The sequence below is a fragment of the Taudactylus pleione genome, unplaced genomic scaffold (assembly GCF_031769625.1).
Source record: "Taudactylus pleione unplaced genomic scaffold, aTauple2 ptg000611l, whole genome shotgun sequence".
NCBI lineage: Eukaryota > Metazoa > Chordata > Amphibia > Anura > Myobatrachidae > Taudactylus > Taudactylus pleione.
In genome coordinates this window covers 2,677,707-2,694,911 of record NW_028285013.1, presented here as the reverse complement: position 1 = coordinate 2,694,911, position 17,205 = coordinate 2,677,707, and the positions used below count along the sequence as shown (strand labels likewise).

The following is a 17,205-nucleotide window of genomic DNA, read 5'->3' as shown; positions in this document are numbered from 1 at the left end:
GGGAGGAATGGATGCGGCTGGCCATCATTTTTCCTCCTGTAGCCAGAATGAGCTTCTGGACAGAAGCTCATTCTGACTTGGGCGGCTCAACTGGCCACTGCGTTGCCCGATCGGAGCTGAGCTCCGATAGCGGCAGCAGCAGGGTAGGGAGGAGGGGCATGCAGCACCGGGGTGGTGGGGAACCGTGGCAGAGCCCTGGAATGCCCCTAGGCATTCCAGTCGCCCCTAGGCATTTGCTTATTATGCCTTATTATGCCTATCGTTAAATGTGTACCCAACACCGGAAGACCCAGATTACGGAAGTCCGGGGACCGTTGTGAATGGCTGGACTCGGGTATAACCCAGGTTTAGCCTCCGGTGTGAAAGGAGTAAAACCTGTCTCCGACCCGTGCTCATTATGTGCTCAGTGTCCCGGGTTGGAGCCAGGTTTTTGGTGGAAAAGGTGCATAACTGTAGTGTGTATGTGTGTGTGTGTGCATATGTCTTAGGGAATATACTGTAGATTGTAAGCTCCACTGGGGCAGGGACTGATGTGAATGAATTAAACATTTTCTGAAAGTTACTGCGTAATATTTGTGCTCTGCGTATATAAATATAATATCAAAATGTGCATTAAGCACACATAAATAGCTTACCCCTGTATATAAGAGGTGATATTATAGTTTAGTTTAGTTGTTGGCTGCTGGTTGACCCCTTACATTAAAAGTCACACACAGATATCTCTAAAAAAAAATAAAAAAAAATAAAACAAATCTAATAAATGCACGCTACCCAGGAAAACGCACATAATATACACGAATATAAATAAAAATTATAAATTCCTATCTTTTTTGGAAACACTACGCTGGAGCAATTTGCTTAATATTTAATGGGCCATTTGGTTTTTAAAAATGTCTAATTAACCCCATATAGGGCCTGATTCATTACGGATCGCTATTGCGATCGCAGCTGCAATTACGCTCGCACGTCTGCAACGAAAATATGCTAATGTCTGCTATCGCAAATCCAACATAGAGACGCCCACTACCGCTATCTCACATCCGTAATACCTCGCAGTCCTGCGCTCACATCAGTAACATCGAGTAACATCGGCCCCTCACGCATAATTACAACAGGTCTGACCTCGGTAATTGCTAATCTCATCACACGCAGTGAGCACACAAGCGTATGCCATCGCACTAATTAATGCACGACCCTGTAATGGTGTTCAATCAGACTGGCACGCCTGCGTTTCTCCGACCACTCCCCAGTCACCACCCCCAAACGCTGAGGTCCTGTCACCCAATCTGCAATGGCTTTCTTTCTGCATGCGTGAACGCAAAGCAATCGCGATGCTAACTTGTGCATGCTTACTCTGATGCATACACGTGCGCAGTATGCACCATCGGCCATCTGCATACACTGTTGCAGTTGTGATCCGCAATGAATCAGGCCCGTAGGGGTAAATTTAATAAAGTGAGAGATGTTGCCCATAGCAACCAATCACATTCTAGCTATTATCTTCTAGATTCAAGAAGATGCTAGTTAAATAAGTAGAATCTGATTGGTTGCTATGGACAACATCTCCACTTCTAAAAACTCAAATTTTAGTAAATATACCCCATAGTCTCCATTTGTTCTCTCATCTGAATTGGAAGTTTGAAAGCATTTCTTTTTTTTTTTTTTTAAGTAAATCAGACAGGGACTAAATAGTTTTATTTTGAGTTTATGACAAATCAGCAGTTTGAATTCCAAAAAGTGATACTTGTTCATCCTTGGTCATTATTTCACTGGTGTAATGACTAGTATTGCAGTTTCTTTATAACGCACATATATAAGACCGTGTGTCATATCATATTCTTGGCAACTGCTTTGCAAGGTATTTTAAAAAATTAGATTATATCTGACATTTCCATTATACTGTAGATCTCACTTATCTTTTTAATGTCCCTAGACAATCCCACATTTATCATCTATTAGCTAATATGACTTATTGAGGGTATAACTGAGCAGCAGATATTGCAGAAAATAAGTAACTTTATAATGAAAATGTCTCATTACAGATATTCTTTTAGATTCATGGTCAAACATTCAAATAAAACAAATTTAATTATGTGAATTTACACCGATACCAATGTTTCAATCTGTTTTTAATTATACATTGATGTGTCTGATTGCTGTGTAGCGTTGAATTTACATGCTGAAGTTATTTTTTTAAATATTTTTAGAAAACATATCCTGTAGTTTCCAGTGTAACTAGTGCCCTCTCGTTATCCTAAAATGTTTTTAATTTGCAAAACATTGTTTGAAAATAGTTTATCAGCTGAACAAATCATTAATATGAGCACATTATTGTCAACCACTACATTTCTTCTCTCTACTCATTTTGCATTTTCCAAGTTACAGTACATGACAAATCACATGTAATTTAATCCCGGTATTGTAACTGCAGAGCTCATTATGCTGTGGATCTCACATATGTCTCTAGACAGGGGGTCTTTGAGAAAAGCAGATGTTACACAAGATAAAGAACTAAAGTATAACTCACCACATTTAAGACACGAGACTGTAGCACAATTTGCATCTCGTTCATCCCGGAAGTCTTTGATCTAATATTTTAATATACTTATATATTGAGGTGGTACATTATATCCTCACATTCCAACAACTGTGCTACTACTGATGGGCACTTTACTATGGCAGCCTGTATATACATCAGCCTAGGGCCACATGACTTAGGGGGCAGCAGAATCATGATATATGCTACTGTATTTTGTCCTTTCCTTATTTTCACTTTTCTGATAGTTCAGTTGCTAAATGCACATTCCTTCAATTTAGAACAAAGAGGACAGATTGTGTAGAGGAAGCTAAATTTTCAGTTTAAAATTCATGCACAATGGCCTAGGACGCTGGATGTCTCATAGTATTTAAGTGTCATACAAAAAAAGTCTTTTAGTTTTGATGAACATGTGAACAATACTTTCTTTGAAAATTGAAAGTTCCGGACATTTTTTTTTTATGTTGTCATGTTTTTATAGAATTATAATTATAATTTATTCAGATGACATTAATAATAATAAATTAGCAAATTCTGTTTTGAAAAAAAGACTATTTAAGGGAAAGAGGTTACTAGTTTTAATTAAATCTACTGTATACGAGTGTTCCCTATGAAAGCTGCTGCTAAAATAACTTCAGCATCTAAATTCAGCTCTAAAAATGAATCACATACATCAATGTATAACTAAAACATGTGTTTTTGATTTGTTGAATGCAGTGTTTCTATCAATGAGAAAAGACACATTTAATTTGAATTTTAATTGATTGTTTGTGAACACATTTACAGTCACTTATTAATTATTGTTCACTTAATACGTGTCATAAAAACAAATTCTAGTTTCATATATTTTTAAATTTGGTAGATAATTTATTTTTGTTACACCTGTTGACTGTAATGTTACCATTTGGTGCAACTGATCACAATTTTTTTTCACATTTCTTTATATAACCTTTAAAATTTGCCATGACATTATGCTCCATTTTAAGTATCATCTGCTATTTTCTTTGGATGGGTCTAAGTAAATAAGTTTTATACAAATTTAGGGTAAAACCTGAGTAGTTTTTAAGTGAGAGAAAATTGTGTAAACATAAATATTTACTATAAAATGCTCTAGAAGTTGAAAATAAATTTGTATTCTCCAAGTACATCCTATGTTGTGGATTTGTAAAGACAATTATATAAAAAAACTATATAATTTAGGCTATAGGAAACATAGACAACTGATTATATTTTAAAAGTAAAACTGTGTAAATATACTTTTTGATCAACTATAAATGTTATATATATTGTCAGATGATTCATTATCAATTGGAGATACAAAATAAAAAAAAATATAGATACAAATTTACTAGATAATAGTCCTTCAATCTATAATAATAAAATAATAATAATAATAATAATAATAATAATAATGATAAAATACTACTACTTCTAGTATTATTAATAATAATAATAATAATAACAATAATAATAATAATAACAATAACAATAATAATAATAAAATACTACCACTACTGCTAATAATAATAATGTGAAATATCTGTAAGGGCACTGCTGTTTGACAGTGCATTTAATAATTTTTATTTCCGATGCAGCTACAACTCACTAAGAGGACTATTTATTAATTATTCTATACCCAATAATTATAATTTCTTATTGCCACAGCAAAAAGAACTTAAAGATTTCCCAAATGTATAAAAAAAAGAAACGCAGGGACACCAGCTCAGATAGGAACCCATCACTGCCATGTGTTAGAACTGCAGTATTCTCTAATGGGATCTCTTGACTTCCGGAGCCAGACCTGCTAATGCATGGTCTGCTGACCACGCATGTGCGAGTGGAGAGTGTCGGGGAGGGATCCTTTGGTGGACTGTAGCCTATAGGCTACAATGGCTAATGCCATCTTGAGAATTCTATGGGGGCTGCTTTTGCAATCGAAAATGGGGGGATCACAGCAGGGAATACTTAATATTTGTGGGTCATCTCCCCCCCCCCCACAAATGAACTGGTGTTTTCTGGAAATATCCCGCAAATATTCATTCACAAATAGGCCCTTAAGCATAAGTGTTATCCTCTCATTTAATTAACTTTACATTGAAGGTAAAGAAATTTTGCATAGCATATATAAGTAAAACTTTTGTAATTATTCGTTTTAAAATGTATATCTATGATCTACAGTAGCCTGTAATATATTTAGCTGTATATTAGTTACGATCGTTTCCACAGGTTAAAGATCATAATAGCCTTTGGCATTATTGACTATAATTATAAAGGATGGGGGGTCTATGGAAAATAGTCTTGTTACAGGCAGAATCTGTATGTCTCTAGCACTGGTGGATCATAGGTCAATATAAAGGTATGATAATATCTTACGGCAGCAGAGCATTATGGATGTGACCAGCAGACAGATCAGAAGAAGGCTGCATAGTCCTGTCAGAGGTGCCCAGACATACGGATCACAGATGAAACCAAAGAATTCCGTCTCTTTCAGTGTTAAGGCTAAAAGAGAGAACAACAATTAGAGATGCAGTATATTAGGAACCACCTACATGCCTTTCTCTGTAGCTTGTTATATATAATTCACATACAGACAGGGAAATCAAGTGCTTATGATGATAACTGTATCATGGAGATTGTTTTACTTCAATTTCTTTCAAGCAGCTTCCATGAAACATGTATGTTGAAAAAAGTCCATGAAATAAACACGTTCGGTTCATGAATTCCATTTTTTACGCAGAATAACATTATTATTATTATTGTTTATTTGTATGACGCCACAAGTGTTCCGCAGCGCCTTACAAAGTATATAACCAAAAAAGTGACTAACAATACAATACAATACAATGCAGGACCAGGACATGTATAAGATACATTACTACATTGTGACCATAACACCCACATAAGCAACAGAGCATAAGCAACCAAGTGTTAGGTGGGGAGTAAGAAGTAGCACAGCCCTGTGAATGGTCTACCACTGATTGCCTACGTGTTGTCTAGTCCTGTGAATGGTCTAGCTCTATGATTGACTATACTGTAGGTCAGTTCTAGTCCTGTGAATGTTTTAATACTCTGATTGACTACAGGTTGTCTAGTCCTGAGAGTGGTCTAGCTCTTTGATTGACTACAGGTTGTCTAGTCCTGAGAGCGGTCTAGCTTTTTTGGCTATAAGTTAGTTCTATTCCTGTGAATGTTTTAATTTTCTGATTGGCTACAGGTTGTCTAGTCCTGAGAGTGGTCTAGCTCTTTGATTGACTACAGGTTGTCTAGTCCTGAGAGCGGTCTAGCTTTTTTGGCTATAAGTTAGTTCTATTCCTGTGAATGTTTTAATTTTCTGATTGGCTACAGGTTGTCTAGTCCTGAGAGTGGTCTAGCTCTTTGATTGACTACAGGTTGTCTAGTCCTGAAAGCGGTCTAGCTTTTTTGGCTATAAGTTAGTTCTATTCCTGTGAATGTTTTAATTTTCTGATTGGCAACAGGTTGTCTAATCCTGAGAGTGATCTCCAGTGGTGGCTCCAGAGGTGGAGCTGCAGTACAGTCCAAAATTCAAATAGGGGAGCCACTAGACACCTGTAGCCAATCAGAAAATTAAAACATTCACAGGAATAGAACTGACTTATAGCCAAAAAAGCTAGACCATTCACAGGATTAGACAACCTGTAGTCAATCAAACTGGTGATCTCGCACTATGATTGGCTACTGGTTGTCTAGTCCTTTGAATAGTCTAACTTTCTGATTGGCTATAGGTCAGCCTAGTCCTGTGAATGGTCTAATACTTTGACTAGATTGGCTTAACCCTGTACATTTTTAATGTATAGTTGTTATAATAATGCCTTGGTCTATTGTGCTGATTAGCTTTGGTTGGGTCTAACCTGTAAATTATATTATGCTCTGAGCGACAGGTTTGTGGTTTGTGGATATTCTAGTAAGCTGATCTCTTCAAAAACATTGGATGTATTCCTTTACGTTTTAAGACAATTCATAAGAAATTTCAAGTTAGGATTTCAATGGGATCTTACTTTTTTAAAATGTATGTTTATGATACAATGTAAACATTTCTTATTTTAGATTTTGCACCATATTGCAGTCAAGTTTCAAAAAACAAAAAAAAATTAAAATTCTTTTGATCTTGTTACTTTTTTTAAACTTGGCAGTGTTCTTTTTCTTTTTATAATTTGGTTTACTTATCTATTATAAGTTGAAAAGATTCTATCTCTGAAATGTGCGTTTGTTTTTGCCTGGGAAGCGGCGCTGGCATCGCGCCATGACAAGGGGGCCGCACAATGGGGGGCATGGAGATGTGGCCAAAGTACTAATGTATCCGCCTGACATGACATGTGGGTACTCAAAACCGGGAGCCTGTTGTGAGTTGATGATGATGATGGCTGCAGGCCCGGTCTGATTCATCGAATGTGTCTAAGACACACCCAATTGTGCAAATAAAGTTTAACTGGGAAGGGAAAGGGAAGGCTGCCCATATGTTTATTAGTGATGATTTGGGTACTTATTTTGTGCACTGTCCAGGTATTTACTGTATTTACTGTAATGGGTATGAGGTGTGCTCTGGTTTTCATCATATTTTGGACTCACTGCCTCCTGTATATCACAAAACGGCAATGCTGCAAACACATTATATAAAGAGACCATGGGCCAAATGTAATAGGGTGAGAGTTTAGAAAAGTGAGAGTTTCTGACACTTTTTAAACGTTGCCAATGTAATAGAGTCCCAAAAACAGAGCGAACAGAGCGAACTTGCATGTTTTTTTAGACTTAAAAAACTCTCACGATTTAAAATCTCATTCAGATGTTTTCCCATTTTGAAGATAGAACTCAACCAATGTGACAGGTTACTGCTAAACTCTAACATTTTCTAAACTCTCACCCTATTACATTTGGCCCCATATGTTTTCTCTTTAAAACCATTGGTTCCTTTAATCCAAGCACATACTTCAGTTACAAATCATAAAAAAAACATAAGTGACACTGACAAATGTAAAATGTAAAAAAAAAGAAGTTGTTTTGATATGTGGTCTACCCTACATTTTCCATCACATGTCAATACCCTATACATCAAAAAAGATCACACAGCTGTACTAGTTGGGGCTGCTTGTTTGTTTATCTATTTCAATGTACTGTATGTTTACAATATCGCCATGCAAGACAATAGCATTAATACTATTTATGGTGATGATGAGATTATTATTATTATTATTATTATTATTATATTATTATTTTTATTATAAAAAAGCATATTAACAATGTAAATGTTTTTTCTTTCTTCAGGGAGCTATACTCATTTTTGCTATTATAATTATTATTATCATCATCATCATCATCATATTATAAATAAGCATATTAACAATGTAAATGTTTTATTCTTTCTTCAGGGAGCTATACTAATTTTTGCTATTATTATTATTATTGTTATTTTTGGTGGCATCTTTTATTGTCACTGTTGCAATATAGGAAGTACAAATGACACAGAGAACAAGATGGTTTGGTTGCAAGAGATAAAATTCTAATGGAAATGCAGGGTATTAAACAAAAAACTAAATCCCCACCAGGGCCCTACTTGTGTGGAGTTTGTATATTCTCCCTGTGCTTGCATGGGTTTCCTACGGGTACTCCAGTTTACTAAAAAAAAATTGTGATGGTTTTTTTTTTTTAAATTAAAGAGTAATAGTATAAAAAAAAACCCTTTAAACAAAATAGATTTTTGTATTTCCAGTCACTTTCACTTTAAAGCAGATACATATGGTTTATAATGTGGGGCAGGCGTGTAACGGTGAATTTGGTTGACGTCACAATGTGTCATTACACACTGAATGTAACAGCATAGCGTCGTTCATTGCATCGTCGGATGGGATGTTGCGATGAACGACTACTGTGAATGACGGCTTGGATGTACACACTATATACAATATATCGTAAAGTGTGTACCCAGCTTTAGTCTGGCCACACAGCTAAAGATTGTCTTTCAAATCACACAATGGACAAACAGTCATTCGGACCAATTGGTTCAAACAAATGGATTTAACCGTGTCCGAGAGACCGTTTCCATACATTTTTCGCTGTTTGGAAGTAAATGGCGGTTTGGATTTTGTTCCTCATACATTACTAGTTGGCTGGTCGGAAAGATCATCTTTAAGTGTGTGGCAAGTGTAATTCATGGGCGTTTGTCATGGAGAGTCTTCTGTGCTCAGAAACTATGGTGTCTAGTTACTATTACTAAACAGTGTTAGGAGACAGAGTGAAAAGTGATAAGAAAGTGATAAGGTGCCAGACAATCAGCTCCCAACTGCCATCTCACAGGCTGCATTTGAAAAATGACAGTTGGGAGCTGATTGGCTGGCACCTTATCCTTTCTTATCACTTTTCACTCTGTCTCCTAAAGGCCCCCATACACGGTGAGATTCAAAGTTGGTAAGATCAGTTGTACGATTTCCCTTGAATATCTTCATAAGATGTAGTCAAATGGTGTACGATTGATCACTAAGATCATAGGATAAGATGCATAGAAATGTATCACATCGTATACGATCAGTTGAGATCTCTCTGCAAAACCATCTGATCTGCGATCCAACTAGACGACGGCGGGGACGTGCATCGGGGTCGCAGAAGTCTCAAAATACAACTATTTGCAAACGATTGGTCTGTCCAACCTGTAGAAACTGCCAAAATCGTGTTCTAAATCGTCCCATGTATGGCCAGCTTAACACAGCTTAGTAACTAGGCCCCTATGTCAGTGAATAAACATGTAAGAGACTGCTAAACTACGTGTAAATGTTACACAGCACTCTACCCTGCAACATCCTACAATGCTGCAATGTTACTATTTTACCATTCCTTACACACTACTATCAAACATCATCACCCCTAAATAAAAGAGTTATCTAATTGTTTGACACATACTGAAATCTCATACCACACTGCAGACTTCACCAGCACGGAAAGAAACAATATACATCAATAAATTCATATATAAGGAAAAGAAACACTAAAACCATTTATTTCCTGCACCATAAACATAATTATTAGTAACATGTGTTAATGCAAACCACACACTGACCCAGATCAAGCAGCCTGTTACACATCTACGATGGCCACTTGCCAGGGCTAACACTGTGTTATGGGTGGGATCGTTTTGCAAGGTGAACTTGCTATGAGAACCGTTTTCCACACAGGTCGCATAATCAGGATTTAACCCTTTGTACACCGGAGGTGAGCTTTTTAATTGCAACACATGACAGGGTCTTATTTTTAAATTACCATGCAGCGCCCGCAGAATATTAATGGGTGAGGTCACAGCACGAATCTCTCTCCTAAATGAATTCCCCCTCTATGACGAGCACATTATGTAAATGTTATATTACCATTAGAAGGCTACATTCAACTAATATCGGAACACAGTGAATTAGGGTAAATGATCCACATAGTTACTATACAAGGACTTTGTATGACCAGATCTCATCCTGACTGTTTCTGCAATACAGTACTATTAAACACATTGCATTTCCCGCCTAATGTCTCCCTGCACATACCTGTTTTTCCTGAGGAACAGTCACACGCGTCTCCTTTGCCTTTTGTGGTGATTTCTGGTGCAGACGCTTTTGTTGTAGTTGGTTTGTGAGTTGTCACTAAGATCCGAAAACACAACTAACGTGATTATAAATGTATAAACTAAAATCGAAATAAATATACGTACACAGATGCGGGATAACAGTGAGAACTGGATTGTTTGCTGGTAGTGATAGTCGGTGGTAGAGGCCTACTTAGTCATTTACTGCTGGATTTTGCAAATGTGCAGAGCACAATTTTAAAAACTGCTCGACAGAATACTCAACGCATTTCGCAACTCTTCACGCATTTTTCCATTGGAACTTGCCCTTCAGAATTTTATATTTTTCACTTCCACTAGGAGTTCAAACCATCCAACAGAATTCACAGAAACTCATGTGAGCACCTCTTACATACTGTATTGAATAATTACAATTAGGAGCTGATTGGTCAGCACTTTATCTCTCTCCCAGCTTTGATACATCTTCCCCCATTATCTCCCTCTACTTTATCTCTCTCCAAGGCTTGATACATATCCCCCCTTAGATTTCATTTAATTACAGAATACTGAATATTATTTCAAAAATGAAAGCTGATCAAGCTGACGATAGCGAAAAATTAAAGTTACATTGTACATTTCTGAAAATAGAACCTGTCCTATATTGGGTGAGGTTTACGAGTAACACTCATGCAAATGTTAGCAAGGAGGAAAGTGTGTCATACAGTAGCTGTGACTGATCCAATTTAGTTCCATTTAAAGTCCGGTTTACCCACAATAAAGTCACTGTGGGCAAACGGACATTTGCCAAAAATAGCATCAACATATAGTGCGGCCCTCTGCAAGATTCAGGGGTCGCCAGGCATGTACCAAAAATAGTACAACACCCACCACTATAGAGTGATCATGTGACACGTACCTCTAATGGAAATTAAAATGGACTCAGAAAAGTATAGTGCAATAGTGCAAACACATCAGGTGGGAATGTAATGATCAATGATTTGTCTTTTTATTTTGGGGGGGGGTCACTTTGCCTTAAAAAGAAAAAAAATAGGTGATTTTGACAAATTGCTGATCATAACATTCCACCGACATTTCAGCTACAAAGTAATTACGGATAATTGATAGGGGCACCCTGTTGGTTTTCTTTTTCATACCAGACTTATTTCTAGATCTTACTAAAGTTTATTTATTTCATTTCAAGTGAGAACGCATTGGTATTTTAATTACAACATTGTTTTGATTAATGATTTTAGCCACGATTATGGGTGGCAATTGTCATAAATGTGGCAGCTCTGTTAGCAATTCTCACAAATCTATAATCCCCTGCATTACAGCGTTTGGCTTGTTAGTTATAATGCACCAGGCTGTATCTACAACACGCAGCAGCTCTTGCGGTCACATATGTGTAAGTACCATCCTAACTATATTATTTGCTTATTAGCAATTCATGCCGAGAAGTTCCAGGAGTACAACCTAGGCGTTTCCGCTGTCGTTCTCTGGATTTCCCCAAACGTGTTTGCACATTTGCGTTTCACTCGATATAAATCATCGGTGGCTGAGAAGACGTCAGCCAATCATTCTGCTGTCTAGTACGGCCGGCCGATGTACGACTGGAAGCAATTAAGGACAATTTCCCCCAATAAAATGCGTATAGCTTTGCGGGACAAAGAGAATGTTTCACAGAACAGTTAGGAATATTCTGCTCATCTCTAGATCACTACTTTAGGGTCTACTAAATGGACAAACCAATGTATCACGGGCACGTAAACCACTGGGTGCATAAGCTTAAGACATAGGAGCTACATGAGAACTACTGTGCTAATATTATCAGTAGCTCTTTTATATAATGCACGTGTCATTTCTGGTCTAGTCGTCCTGTAATTGAATGCATTGTATACAAAGTTTGAAGAGATACCAAACAAATTGACATTTAGACATGAATGAGTGATTTATGCTGCTGTGCCTCTATTTATTGGCGTCAGACAAAGAGATATTGATGTATTCCCGTTTATCTCCTATCTTTAGAAAATCGTTCCACCTGTATCATACACCATGATACCCCTAAGCCAAGGATCTGAGTACAGATGAGTCCAAGGGGTAAATTTACTAAAGTGAGAGTTTTTAGAAGTGGAGCTGTTGCCCATAGCAACCAATCAGGTTCTACTTAACATTTAACTAGCACCTTCTAGAAGATAATAGCTAGAATCTGATTGGTTGCTATGGGCAACATCTCCCCTTCTAAAAACTCTCACTTTAGTAAATTTACCCCCAACAGGTTGCAATATATGTTGAGTTTAGGAAGGCTCATGGTACTCACAATCAACTTAACTACCGGATCATAGGAAGTTTGCTTTTAGGGTATATTATCCGCTTTTGGAAGTTATTATTATCATAACAAATGACACTTTTTCATAAGTGATTTTTTTTTTTAGAGTGAAACAGGTATAAAATAGATTTGCTAAAAGAATAGTTATCGACGTTGTCTCCTGGAAAATACAGGAACTGAACCACGTGAGGCTTCCTCATCTGTAGTCTAGATCCAACTTATTTTCCTTTCCACTGCTTTAACTTCCTATTTCAGAACTAAAGAAAGCTCACAGAGATCTAATATACGAGTGCTGAGCCTTACCTTCAGGATAGAGGAGCGGTAGACCCGGGCTGATGTATAGCACTGAGTTTTTATTTATCATACAATAATAAGTTCCTTGGATTGCCTGGCCAAATGATTTAATGGTTAGAATGTATGCCGACACGGTTTTATCTGCCGAGAAATCTTTTTTAACCAAATCACTGCTGTATACTTCCTTCTTCGTGTTACTGAGAAACATGATTGATTCTGGATTCTTGAGTTCTTTCCTTTGACGGAACCAGAACACTCCGAAGTCCAAGAGATCTGTTCTATCAGGCACACATTCCAGCCGCATCTGTCCCGAAAAGCCGGTCATCACCTCTGGGCCTTTTAGCTTCAGCTGGTGAGAACCTAAAGTAGGTGTATAACACAGAGTCCATAGGTCAGGGGTAAATGTAATCAACCCATGAAAATGTACTTTAATTTACTCACATGTTATGTTTGAACAAGTCCACATGCATGAAATTTGTTATTGTACTTCAGCTGTGTTTTGCAATATTGTTCTCATTCCTATTCTGGAACCTTACATATGTTGAATACTGCCTGGTAATAACTCCCTGTACAGCATATGTTGTAATTCTTTGAACAACATACGCCACGTTCTCTGGGAGCCTGCTGATTCAGTACATAAGTCACAAACGTATACAGAATCTGATTATATGCTTGATAGAAACCTGTTTGTACTGCCGATGCTTTCAAAAAATCTCATCCATACAAGGTTTGTGCATTGTGACAATTGATTTTGGATGGACACATCTGGACTATGAGAGATATAATTTTGAACCTAATATCTGTTGAATAGCGCATATTCATGTTCTCTGTGACTTGATGAAAAAGGCAGGATTTGCCTATACAAATGATACATGCATTTGTACAAATTGATATGTCAACAAGATATTGCATGGAGTACTCTTCCGAATATATATATATTACAGAAGTGATCTTTTATGGAATTATAATTAAATGTGTTAAATTGAAACCAATAAAGTACGCTGGTGCATTACTTTTTTTTTAATTTTGTGTCATTGAATAAATTGGACCTATGTGAGACAGTCCTACAAACACTCTTGCTCTATGTATGTACCTGGGCAATTACACTTCCCCTGATTGTATAAATAAAACCTACAGCCATACCATACTGGATATGCCCAATCTTGCAAGCTATACAGTATTGGGCCTGGTTAGTACTGGAACGGGAGACCACATGAGCATACCAGGTACTGTAGGTTAGTGAATACAGGAAGCTAATTGGGACTAACGGTACACAGCATTGCATCAGTTTATTAATTATTAAGGGTTACTAGGGTAATCATCCTCACGCGTTATCAGTATAATATTTCTATGATTATGCAAATATAGGGGATATATTACCCTGCCTGAATATGTTCGCCATATATTATACAGGTGTATTAAATAATTTTATACACCTGATATATTTATAAATTAGATAATTATACTCCGTGAGAAAAAAGTCTTTGGATGACTAATGTGCAGCATGGGTGCCCTTTAATTTTAAAGGTATTAATAAAATTTAAATTTTATATGAATTGAATACGGATTCACACTTAAGAGTGCCCCAGCAATAAGCCCTTTCTCTCTCTATCCCTTCCTGTTGTTCTCATAAATGTCATATTTTAGTAAAAATCTCAGTCATGTGTTATCTGGAATGTGTATACTGTACCTATGGAAAAAAATATTGGTCAGCCTGTATCTCAACGGTTATTGTGGAACTGCAAGTCCCAGCGAACTCTGCCAGCCTACCTATCCATAACTTGCAAAGACACAGATTCACCATTATACTTTGTGAATGTCTTAAAACGCACTGCTTGCTTAAAGTGACATACCATATACACTTGCTGCATCTTTAGCTGTTTTTGTCATGTTGTGTATGTCCTCTTTACTAAGTGGCATATTTATAACGGGGAGATCAGTTCCAAGTATCGATTTCAAGCTTCATTTTTTTTTTTTAATGTTCTTTACACCTTGCTAAAAAATTTTTTTAAACTTCTTAACAGTGAGAGCGATAGAGATTGTCAGATATGGAACGGGTAAAAAAAAAAAAGTTTACAAAAGTTTTCAAAAACACAAACCAAATTAAAGAAAAGTGAAGGCTAGGAGTAAATTTTTTAACATTTCCTTCAAACACCGATAATATTTATCAACGATATGACCTATAGACGTAACATTGTGTCTAGGGTTTGGGAACTATAAGATAAATATATATATAAGATATAACGGGTCTCCTGCCACACAGTAAAAAGAGTAACGTTCAAAGAAATGACACCACAGTGTGTGTAACAATGAGTGACACTAATACATTATTTCATACAAAATATATAATATCAGATGCTGCTTCCCAAATAAACTCCTCAGGGCACCCTAACAGTGCATGTTTTCCAGCTCTCCAAAGAAGCACATGCGAGTTACAAACATAAGAGAAATAATTAGCACCACCTTTGGATCTTTTATAACGTGTAGGACAGTATTGAATACGTCTCTGCCCCAGCAAGGAGATATGGAAAACATGCACTGTAAGGAGGTCCATGGGGTGTGAGGGTTACCACTGCCTATGCTATCTGCCAAAAGAAACACAGCTGGTATTGAAAAACTGAATTGCTGTCCTGCATGTCACAATGGGAAATATAAGTGCTAAAATATAACTTACATGAGAAGAGGCAGAGGAACATTAGAAGGTAGACGAGCGTTGCCATAATGTGACACACCATTACTCTGCTGTAGTCCCAACTCTGTGCTGATATAAGATGTGACTCTGACTCCTGAGATGTCTCCACCAGAGGGGATGTGATGTCAGACACACTCAGTGCTAATCACAGGAGAGACAGTTGTGTATCATAATGCCTATAGCAGCTATGTATGCAATCCTTCACCGTATGCAGAGCAAAAGTCATTATTGTATGCAATGGGGAAGTTTTTTTTAATTTTAATTTACAGTTAATGAAATTGCTGAGTCATGCACTGACCAGCAACCAGCCCCAGGGCAATGTCCCATCAGAGTCATTACCCCCCTCCCCGATAATTTTCTTCGCTGCTGACAAAGCACCGACCAAGTCCAATGTCGCCCCAATGTTGTTAAAATCTGCAAAGTCTTAAGCCACCTACAGATCTCTTTAACCAGGTCCTGACCAATCCATCAGAAGCTGTAACTCCTGGTCAGTGCTGTCCATCCAACAGTCTCTCATCATGGTTGGAACAGATAGGTTCTAGCCTAGGTAACAAGCTCTGGCACTGTCATGGGCTTGCACCGAGCTTTACATCATGCTTGCCTGATTGGCCTCACTGACAAAAAGAGGCCCCCAGTTTACACAAAGGAGCATGATCACCCTGATGTTAGGACATCTGGAGATCTCTTCCTGCTGTCATTTCCTACTGCCTTTCTGGGCAAAATCATTCTCCGGTGTTTCCGGTGAAGTGTGACCTGTTACTAGTGGATGAAGTCCTATCGGGTAAAGTGCTAGTGTCGGGACCAATAAACTGTGGGCGCATGTAGGCTGGGGACCCCATTGAATCCATGTAATTGTAGATCTTTTCAAGCACTTGGCTCAGGATTCAGCAGTGCCTGGCAAATCCACAAGGCTATATTTAAGAACAGCATAAGTACACCAGTATGTCGACATGGCAGGATTGTCAGCATGGACCTTATGTTGACATAGCACTTTCGTGTATTCGGGCCCTAACCCTACCCTTACCTTAATTGCAGCCTTAGCCTAACCCTATCTCTAACTGCAGCCTAACCCTAAATCTAATACTAACATGGACACCGACATTGTGCCTGTCGACATTCACAGTGTAGAGAATATGACAGTGTCAACATCATGTCCATGTCGGCATTTTGGCTAAGTTGACGTGCATGCCGTGTCGACATTCTGGTGTCGACATTTTGAATTTCGACGTTACTGCAACCGTACATTAATACATATTCTACATACAGTACTGTATATCGGAGCAAGAGCCATGGATATTGATGGCCTAAAATACCCAGCGGACTGGAAAAAAATTGGAATTTATCCAAAATGCACTAATTTTGCATGACCTGAGCCTAGAAAGCTTAGGATCTATAAGACCACCGCCGGTAAAGCGGAAGTCCTCTCCGCACTTATTGATGTTACATCTTTAAATGTTAAGCAGAAAAACAGAAAGGGGAGTATCCCCTAGAGTTCCCCCAGCACACTAAATTGCAGGGCCGTAGTTAGGGTAGTGCGGCACCACAGGTCAGGGGGCGCTGTTTGGGCCTGTCAACTTTCTGTTTATTATCATTCTTGCTTGTAGCTTCCTCTTATTTCATCCCCAGCATCTCCTGGCCTCTCCTATCTCTTCCCTGGCCCTTCCCCATGAAGCCATGGCCCGTTTTTGGGTGCATTAAGTCCCTTTTAAAAATAAGGGGGGCGCCAATGCTCTTTCTGGCACAGGGCACCAAAATGTCTAGTTACGGCTCTGCTAAATTGTGCCTGCAACAATACATGAAAA

General features: G+C 37.8%; 1 protein-coding gene across 1 annotated transcript in view; it reads right to left on the bottom strand.

Annotated features, from left to right (window-relative positions):
* The window catches only part of LOC148480523 (T-cell surface glycoprotein CD8 alpha chain-like), a 45,562-nt gene extending 30,113 nt beyond the window's left edge, over nt 1–15,449 (bottom strand). The window contains exons 1-4 of the mRNA XM_088454255.1: nt 15,386–15,449; nt 12,721–13,071; nt 10,075–10,170; nt 4,910–5,035 (exon numbers count right to left, since the gene is read on the bottom strand). Of these exons, the coding sequence (XP_088310381.1) occupies nt 4,910–5,035; nt 10,075–10,170; nt 12,721–13,071; nt 15,386–15,446 (634 nt within the window). The 5' untranslated portion in view covers nt 15,447–15,449. The remainder of the gene's footprint in view (nt 1–4,909; nt 5,036–10,074; nt 10,171–12,720; nt 13,072–15,385) is intronic.
* Between the last annotated feature and the right edge of the window lie 1,756 nt (nt 15,450–17,205).